Source organism: Labrus mixtus, chromosome 14, assembly GCF_963584025.1.
Source record: "Labrus mixtus chromosome 14, fLabMix1.1, whole genome shotgun sequence".
In the NCBI taxonomy this organism is placed as follows: domain Eukaryota; kingdom Metazoa; phylum Chordata; class Actinopteri; order Labriformes; family Labridae; genus Labrus; species Labrus mixtus.
In genome coordinates, this window is record NC_083625.1 from 21,167,835 (window position 1) to 21,177,432 (window position 9,598).

At 39.6% G+C, this 9,598-nt stretch overlaps 1 protein-coding gene across 1 annotated transcript; it reads left to right on the top strand.

Annotated features, from left to right (window-relative positions):
• Nucleotides 1-8,972, top strand: si:ch1073-303d10.1 (protein LBH-like). The gene is made up of 4 exons (XM_061055731.1): nucleotides 1-259; nucleotides 6,036-6,114; nucleotides 7,838-8,097; nucleotides 8,342-8,972. The coding sequence occupies exons 1-4, from the start codon at nucleotides 234-236 to the stop codon at nucleotides 8,457-8,459; spliced, it is 483 nt and encodes a 160-aa protein (XP_060911714.1). The 5' UTR covers nucleotides 1-233; the 3' UTR covers nucleotides 8,460-8,972.
• The last annotated feature ends 626 nt before the right edge of the window (nucleotides 8,973-9,598 follow it).

Here is a 9,598-nt window from a genome sequence, read left to right on the forward strand (position 1 = left end):
TGCGTCACACAGAACACTGGGGAAACATTCAGGGTGGAGAGAAGAGAATCGCTGGGGGTCAGGTGAAGTAAGGAAGCTTTGACTTGCAAAAGGAAGGAAAGTGACTGACAGCACAGCTTGGCAGACTTTTAATAGATATCTTCCAGTTTCTTTGCCCCTTTTTTTTTTTTTAGAGAAAGACAGTTGACTTGTTTGAGGCATCAGAATCTTTGGGTCTTTCAATCCCGGAAAACATGAGCTGTATTCCAGCTTCACACAGGTAAGCTAAAAGACTACAGAGACATTGTACACGTTTTCACCTGCTCAGACTTGTATTATTTTCTCACTAAATTTAAAGACACGCTGTGATTTATCAGGAGAGCTGATTAAAGAGGTGTTCTATAATAGTAATAAAACAAATTGAACATTATAGTGACATTCTGTAAGTATTATAAGTAGGAAATGTAACCAAGTGACTATGTGTGATCTCTCTGATATGACCCTCCAGGTAAGTAATAGTCTTGGTAATTAACTTTTTATCTTCAATAGGTGAAGCCAAATGTTCTCTTCTCCAATCATATTTATTCCCCACCCCACTCTTTCTGTTGATGACTCCTTTGTTGTGGAAGCCTGTGACGTCATTACGTGCTTACCTGTAGATAAATTTAGCAGGGGAAGCTCTGTCCATGCCTCCTCTCTTTTAATCCCTACACCTGTTGACCTTTAACACTTTGTTGTTGAAACATGTCCCTAAAATGTGAGGTAACATAACTGGTACCTTTGCACATTCACCCTGTTTGATCACATTCAACTTTTACATTTGTAAAGCTGCCAAGGATTTATAAACTGTGATGATGTCAGGGATAAGCTTCATGTTGACCTTGTTAGGACTGTGAAGGACATAAGAGCTTTGTCACATATCTTTTATTACATTCAAATATATTTACTTTCATTAACGTGAGGCATTATGTTAACAAATAGTCTGGAAAAAGATCTTGAAAGGTTTGGCTTGTATTAGTTGATATTTTAAATGCTATCTACTTACTAGTTACAGAATATATAAAGTTAAATGAATTCTCAAATTTAGTGAGCCATATAGTTTTAATCCATTATCTTCCGTTCATCTTGTGTAAATTAGCCCAGCTGTCACTCTCATCAACAAATTTTCTGACTCCTGTAATAGGTTCCTGCAATGTTTATAGGCCAGTGTGAATATGGAGATCTACTGGCTGTCTTGAAATAGTGATATAATTCAGCACAATACAGTAGCCTATATATTGAGGAAGCCTAGTTGTATTAACGACTATAGTGTAGGCAGAGTTTGGAGAGGTTCACTGAACCTCCTATTGACTGTAGATAAAAATGCAAGAGTATTTAAATATCTTATTTTTAAAGAATATAACTTTTCATGTATTGTAATGCCTCATAAAAGATACAAATAGTAAATTAATTATGTGACTGATTCTTTTCATGTAGCTGTGATTATTTTCATATTCATTGTGCTGTGATTATTTTCAAAGATGCATTTTATGGATCAGTAATCCATAATTATTAATTATTAAAAATAAACGTTATGCAGACACCTTGCACAATGAGTCCTATCCGTTTATTTTTCTATTACAGTAATTGCGGAAAGTCGCAGTATGAGACAAAATGTCTAGTTCTCATCACGCAGCAGTGGTTAAGTTTATATTTTGTGGTTCTTTCACCACCAATTTCCACAAAGCAACTGATCCTGAACAGCGGCTGACAGTTTGAGGGTAGGAACACGACAGAAGCAAGCACACACACAGCACTGGGTGCGAAAAAGCGCACAAAATCGACTGTTACAAAAAAAAAATGACGTTCAGGAAATCCACGCACACAGGCCTGGAGCCACGTAATTCCGTTTCAAAAGTCAGGCCCGACACACCAGCTTATTCTTCACTGAGCCCCATCACATGAGAGACATAAGAACCGTGGACATGCCAGACCACGCCAAACCACGGCACCGATGCAGAACCCAGTCTCTAGGAAGAAGTCACAACGCACATCAGAAGAGTGGAACACCCACCCAGATACAGCACTGTGCAGCGCTGCCCTGCAATCAAGGTGCAGATTCAATTGCCAACAGCCCAGTGAAATTAAATGAGCAGAAAGAGGGGAGAGACCTGTCCTACCACAACTAGCTTGCTATTATACATCGTTATACTATTATTTTTTTAGGTAAGAAAATGTCTGTTTAGCAAAGGGAATTCATGGACTGTATGTTTGTCTTGGCTTTCATCTTTTTCATTTTTCCATATCTCCACAAGCAGAGATTTTTTAAGCTGTGTAGTCCTTAGTTGTACTATAGAAGTCAACTTCACCAGCCAACGTGACCAAAAAAAAAAGGGAAAATCCACCTGAAAGCATTTTTCTTCCTCAAGAGCTGGTTCAAGCTTTGGGTTGGAACAGAGCTGTACTATTACTACTACTTGACTTGCAGACCACAGTGTGTCGGACAGAGTTGTCAGCATTACTGGGGCCCAACAGGGGACAGTCCTGTCTCGGTTCCTCTTCACCCTCTACAGTACACCATGGACTTAAGCTACAATACAGAGTACTGCCATCTTCAATAGTTGTCTGATGACCCGGCTGTAGTTGTATGAGCAAGGAGGCATAGTACAGAGCTGTGTTGGGTGACTTTGTCAAATGGTTTGAGCGGAACCATCTCCAGTTAAATGTGACAAAGACCAAGGAACTGACTGTGGATCTGAGGAGTAAAAAGGTACCGGTGACCCCTGATTCCACCCAGGAGGTCAGTGCAGACATTGTGCAGGACTACAAGAACTTGGGAGTGTACTTGTACTACACTGACAATAAACTGGACTGGTCATAGAACACTGAGGCCGTCTACCAGTAGAGTCTGAGCTGCCTCTACTTCCTGAGCAGGCAGAGGTCCTCCAGGACAATGCTGAGGATGTTTTATGAGTCTGTGATGGCCAGAGCTATTCTTTTTTCTGTTATGTGCTAGGGCAGCAGGCTGAGGGTAGCAGACTCGAAGACAATTTTGTGGGGCCAGCAACATTGTGGGGGTGGAGCTGGACTCACTGATGGCGGAGTCAGAGAAGAGGATGCTGTCAAAGTTGTTTGTCATTTCGTACAATGTCTCCCACCTACACCACAATGTGCTGGCAAAACACAGGAGCACATTTATTGCTAGACTCATCCACCATGATGCACCAAAGAACACCACAGGGCCTGCCTGTGGCCATCAAATTCTTGAACTCCTCCCCTTGAGAGTCAGAGACTTAGTCTGGCCATGGACTTATTTCAATCAAAACTGGAAACTTCTCCATTGTATAATGTTAAATCAACTGTTCAATCTGTCTGTAAACTGTAAACAATTTTTCTCTGAATACTGATACAAGCTGGATAACACTGGCATCATTGAGCCTTATGGGTAATACTCTACACTGTTCCACACTGCACATTTTTTTATATTTATATTTGTAAATATTGTTCATTTATACAATTTCCTGTTCTTGTACATAGCTATTACTTTGGTTCTTACTAGCTTATTCTATTTATATTTTATTCTGTATTCTATATATATTTCCAGATTTCCTACTTCTATGCCGTGCATATCAACCCCCGTGATTAAGAAAGTATTTCTGATTCTGATATTACTGTAATGGGAAAGCAGATAATTAAGTAAGCTATAGCTCCTGCCTGTCCAACAGAATGAAGGGCTACTTTGCGTCTGTGGATAAAAACCTACCAAAGTTTCATCCTTTTATGGAACCAGCTTTATCAGCATGTAGTATGATTATATATCTTATTTGCGGCTACTTCCGTATGGGGCGCCGATTGTAAAGTTGCGCACACTACAAATAACAACAACATTTCTCCACATTTAGCCCTAAAACATCACTTTTTATTCACTTTTAGAGAAATATTTGTGAACTTTGTCATATTTACTTTTGTGAATAAAAATGTAAGATAATTTCATTGGCAAATATACATGTTAAATATTATATCTAAATGTTGAATGTTATATATAAATGTCCTGATTCTAAATATTTAGCTACGTTTCTAAACATTTACTTTACATTCTAAATATTTAGCTTTGATCTTATATTTAGCTAAGATTGTAAATATTTATAATCAAAGCTAAATATATAGAATATAAACAAAATATTTTGGACTACTGTTAAACCACCGTCAGCAACGCTTATCACGCCGTCCCCCATGCTGCACTGGACCACTCTGACCACATCATGGCCCTTCTGATTCTTTCTTCTTCTAAGAAGTTAAAGCTCTGTAAGCCTGTTGTGAGGACATCAAACCAGTGGAAGAAGGTGTGCTTGGACTGTACTGACTAGGATGCTTTCAGTTCTGTCACAAACAGTCTGGATGAGTACACAGAGGCTGTGACGTCTTACATTGGCATCTGCCAGGACTTGTGTGTAACATCACGCACTACGGTGAGTTACAACAACGACAAGACCTGGTTCACAGCTAAACTCAGGCAGAAAAACGAGGAGGCATTTAAGAGTGGGGACACAACATCAGTTCTCAGAGAGAGACGCTGGCTCAGTCTGGAAGGGTCTCAGACAGCTCACCAGCTACAAGCCTAAAGGCCCTGACACACCAAGCAGATGGCAAAGAATAAGTGCCGATGAAGGTCGCTTGTGGCATCAGAGCACGACACCTTTTGTCTTGGCCAAAAAGTTGCACTAGAACACACCGCAAAGACTGGACCAGACTCTGTCTCTCCCTCCACTTTGAAGCACTGTGCCGATCAGCTGTCTCCAGTCTTTACAGACATTTTTAACAGCTCATTGGATACGTGCCACGTGCCAGCCTGCTTCAAGACCTTCACCATCATCCCTGTCCCCAAAAAACCTTAAAATCTTAACCTTAATGACTTCAGACCCGTCGCCCTGACCTCTGTGGTGATGAAGTCTTTTGAGGGCCTTGTGCTCTTACACCTCAAAGACATCACAGACCCTCTCCTGGACCCCCTGCAGTTCGCCTACAGAGCCAACAGGTCTGTGGATGATGCTGTCAACCTGGCCCTCCACTTCATCCTCAAGCATCTTGACTCAGCAGGAACCTACGCCATTATCCTGTTTGTGGATTTCAGCTCTGCTTTTAACACAATAATCCCGGCCCTGCTACAGGACAAGCTCTCCCTGCTGAACGTGCCTGACTCCACCTACAGGTGGATCACAGACTTCCTGTCTGACAGGAGACAGCAGGTGAAGCTGGGGAAGCATGCCTCGGACAGCAGGACCATCCCTGAGATGGCAAATCTTTTTATTTATTTTCAGAAAAGCAGCCTCCGATGACGCAAAAATCGTTATTGTACATTATCGGCGGCGTCTGTGGTTAGCGGGGGTGAAACTACATCACTACGAGCTGCAATATAGCGGCGAGACGGCTGCTGCCGATAGGTCGGTCTTATGCCTCGGCTGCTGTGATGAATGAGATATAATCAACAAACCTGAATGAAAAATATAGTTCCCGAGAACATGCACTAGAGCTATAGGAAATAGTGCTTATTAAATAGTTTAAGGTCAAAACACTACGCAACAGTGTTTAGTCCCATTGTTACTGGTATTTTATAATCTACCCCCAGTGCTTTCACAGGGCTTGTATTTACTCAAATGGGTACATGGTTGCTTTTTGCAAGCAGGAAATACTGTTGGTCGGGTCAAAAGCTGTGTTGTTAAATTGAAAAGTTTGTCAAAAATAAAAATTGGCATTGTTGAAAATTGTCTTTACCTGCATGTGCAGATTTATGAAATTTAAAATACAAGGTTATGAACTTACACAAGCTGGCACATTTAAAACAGTTTAACAACACACTTACAGCATATACAGGAAGCAGACACCAAAGAGATTAATTAAAGGAGGGCACAAGGTTCTCAATGGTGATTATCGTGAATGGTTAATATTGAAAACATCAAAGAAACTGAGTCATCACAGAATTAAATTGTGTGTGTGTGTGTGTGTGTGTGTGTGTGTGGGTGTGTGTGTGCGTGCGTGTGTGCGTGCATGCGTGCGTGCGTGTGTGTGCACGGGCGCAGTATGAACACCAATCTCAGTCAGGTGGAGACCGAGGTGGAGGAGATTCCACTGGAGAGAAGAGGCAGCAGAGCTTACCAGGTACAGCCACCATCATTTCTTCTATTTGGTTTATCTTCTCTTCTTTAATAATCTTGTTTGGAGAGCATCATTTATCTTCAAATCCAGTTGTTTGCTTTGATTTATAACACTTCAGTAAAATATGACAAATGTTCTCTTTTTTTTTACATGTTATTTTTTCAGTTGTTTCTTTCCTTTAAGTATTTGCTAAAACTACATTTTCAACATGTAGTAATGTTAAAAACATAACTGTCTAATTCTGTAAAGGGGATTGTTTGTCACACCCTCGTTTTCTGTTTAAGCTGTGATTCTAATCATCCTGAATACATTTTTTTTATATTTACACAAAGCAATTAGAGGTCTTCTAAGTATGACTTGCTCTGCTTTTAAATATATTGCATTACATTTCTTTAATAAACTTAAAAACCTCCGGCCAAAATGTATAGACTATGTTGCATGGGTAAAAACTATGCAAATTAGTTATTTTAAACCTCTTTTCTCCAACTAAGAGATTTTTTTATTTCGAGATTATTTTAGGGGTCAGGAAGTGTATTTTCCAAATTCAGAACAGGAAACTGGATGAATTTCACCTAAAATCAAACTATTCTTCATATCTCATCTGTGTTCTCAACCCATTGTCCAGTTCAATATGTTTTTTCAACATGATCCTCTTTCAATTGTTGAATTTAATAGCAATTGTTTGTTGAGGTTTTCAATCATAGTATATGGTACACATCAAGAGTAGGTAAATATTGTACTAAGTCTGTTCTTTCTTATTTACAGATATCTAAAATAGATGGTTATATGTTATAATGTTTGGAAATATTTTAAAAAGAATCCATTTCACTACGACATTTGATCTAACTTACCCCTTTTTAACCCATGTGTCAAGGACAGTATGGTAAATGTTAAATGGACTGTATAGTGCTGTCTAGTCTTCTTACCATGTAGGCTGTTAGTGTGTAAAAGCACCTTAAAAGCTCAACAGTACTTTTCCATTTACACACATTTATATGCCGCTGGTGTAGCAGCGGGGGCAATTTAGGGTTAGTGTCTTGCCCAAGGACACTTTGAAAATTAAACCCTTCCTCCCAGTTGAGAGATGACCAACTCTATCTGTGCTGAGCCAGAACTGCCAGTATTGGTTGGGATTGGTTTTATCATATATTTTGGATATGCAGCAACTTCTCTCCAATCATTTATTTTTCTATTCATTACCTTGCCATTCTCCCTATTTTTGGTATTCTCATGTGAATTTTCTGGAGCTGATAAAAGTGATGATATTATTCAAAGATGGATTGACATAATTGTTTATTATTAATCTTAAACATCTTTTAGGATTTTTCTGGGCAATTATGATACTCAGATGTTGCAGTTGCAAGCATTCCAATCTTATTTATTATTCATCTTAACTTATTTGTCAATTTGCACTACTATTGCTATCTACTAATGGTAATTTTAAAACAAAGAATTCTGCTATTCCTTTCATTAGCAATGGAAGTGATTAGTTCATGTTTGTAAGGGATGAACCTACATTGATATAAATTAATACATTCTTTGTCTTCTTTTGTAATGTATGTGTGCAGATTTAGTAAAGCTGTGAGGTGACCCTGTGCCATAGCAGTCTCCAATATGAAATTGTGGATTTTGTAATCATCACAATTGTTTTGTAGATGTATAACTTGAAATACAGTACTAAAGTTAGCAGGCTAATGAACATCTCTATGAACCCCCTTTGGACCAGATCTTCCCAGAAGCCGACACAAATGAAGATTCGGACTCCAGCTCTTATCCTGAAGACTTTCTGTACAGAAGGGAGCGTCTCCCTTCCATCGTCGTCGAACCCACAGAACACAGCGAGCTGACCAGCAGGGGGCTGAGCTGGCCTGCTCACTGTTCACAGAGAAACAATGTGGAGGACGAGGAGGACGAGGACAGCAGTGCTCATCACACAGGGAACTCTGTGGAGGGGGAGAAGAACGACGACATGGGGACGGGAGAAGGGTAAGGATCTCTCCCCACACTTCAGCAACAGACATTAAAGGATTGCATAATATTTTATATGACTGATCACTGCACATTTTATGAACTCAGCAGTGTGTCAGGTTGCTTTTTGAAATCCTAAAAAACAAGAATCGTATTCTGACATTGACATTGAACATTCTAGTTTGATACTCACACAGCCGTATGTGTGATGACTAATATGAATTTATTTTAACACACTTTTTTTCCTTATTTACTGCTTAAGTTCAGTCTCCAGGAAGTCTTCAATTGGACCGTCCCAGAGTCAACTTTCCCTCTCTCGACTGACCCCACCTGCTTCACCCACCCCCCCTGAGGCTGCCCCGCCCTGTCTGAGGAGCTGAATCAGTACAACCACTATGGACTAATAGCTCTGTAATTCCCGTGAACTGTGTGTAACATTGAAGATGTGAAACCTCTGCATGTCTGACCATCCCAGTAAAACAAAAAAGACGTTTTGAGTGCTTACACAGGTAAAATATTTGTACTAAATGAGGTCAGTAGGTAATAGAAAACTGGTTCAAGTACTGTTTCTTTTTAAGGGATATCTCCAGCTTGAAAAAAGCTTTGCTGCTAATCTGTATGTTACGCAGTGAACTAATGGTAACCAGACTGTAGGAAAACTTTGAGGAGACCTCTTGGTTATGATGCTTATTAGTAACCTGCCATCCCAGCTGGACGAAACATTCTTTGCAGGTCAAACATGTGAAACATAAAGAGAAGAAACTAATGAAAACTGTGTGTATAATATCACTGTGTGTTATAAATGATAATCTGATCAATTTTAGTAAAAGCTTTGAACCTCTGTGAACAATTCTGTACTGCAAGGTAAGTCGGAATAAATACTGTAACCTACATTAACGTTGTTGTCCAACGTTGTTTTAAAAATCTGCCACCATGTATCGGCCAAGGCTGAACTTAATTAGTTAAATATCTTGACAAACAGTGAATCAAAAGTCTCTATTGAATAAGTTCCCTTTTTATTCTTTTCTTACAAAATTCAAATTATTGAATTAATTAAAGAATCCCATTTTCCCAAATTCAAAAACTCCCCTCTCATTCAAATTTAGATTTATATGCAGCACCGTTTTTCACATGCCATGTGAAGGTGTCTAATAATAATAATAATGATTAATTATAATTATAACAATAATTATAATGTTATTTCCTCTGGCATCCCCTCCATCAGCTGGGATCTACTGTGTAGCTCTTGGCGGTTTTTACACTGCATGTCACACTTACCCGTTCACACCACATTTACACACTACTGTATGTAAAATGTCCATCACTATTAACTAATCCCATGCATACCCTACTGGCGCAGCAACGGGAGCAATTTGGAGTTCAGTGTCTTGCCCAAGGACACTTCGACATGTGACTGCAGGAGCCGGGGATTGTCCCCCCAACCTTCTGGTTGAGAAATTACCAAATCTACCGGTAAGCCACAGCTGCCCCACTTCACTTCCAATAAAGCCTGCAACCT

Coding starts and splice junctions, on each gene's coding strand:
- si:ch1073-303d10.1 (XM_061055731.1), top strand. CDS start 234: ATGAGCTGTATTCCAGCTTCACACAG. Junction 260..6,035: donor TGTATTCCAGCTTCACACAG/GTAAGCTAAAAG, acceptor GCACGGGCGCAG/TATGAACACCAATCTCAGTC. Junction 8,098..8,341: donor GACATGGGGACGGGAGAAGG/GTAAGGATCTCT, acceptor TTACTGCTTAAG/TTCAGTCTCCAGGAAGTCTT.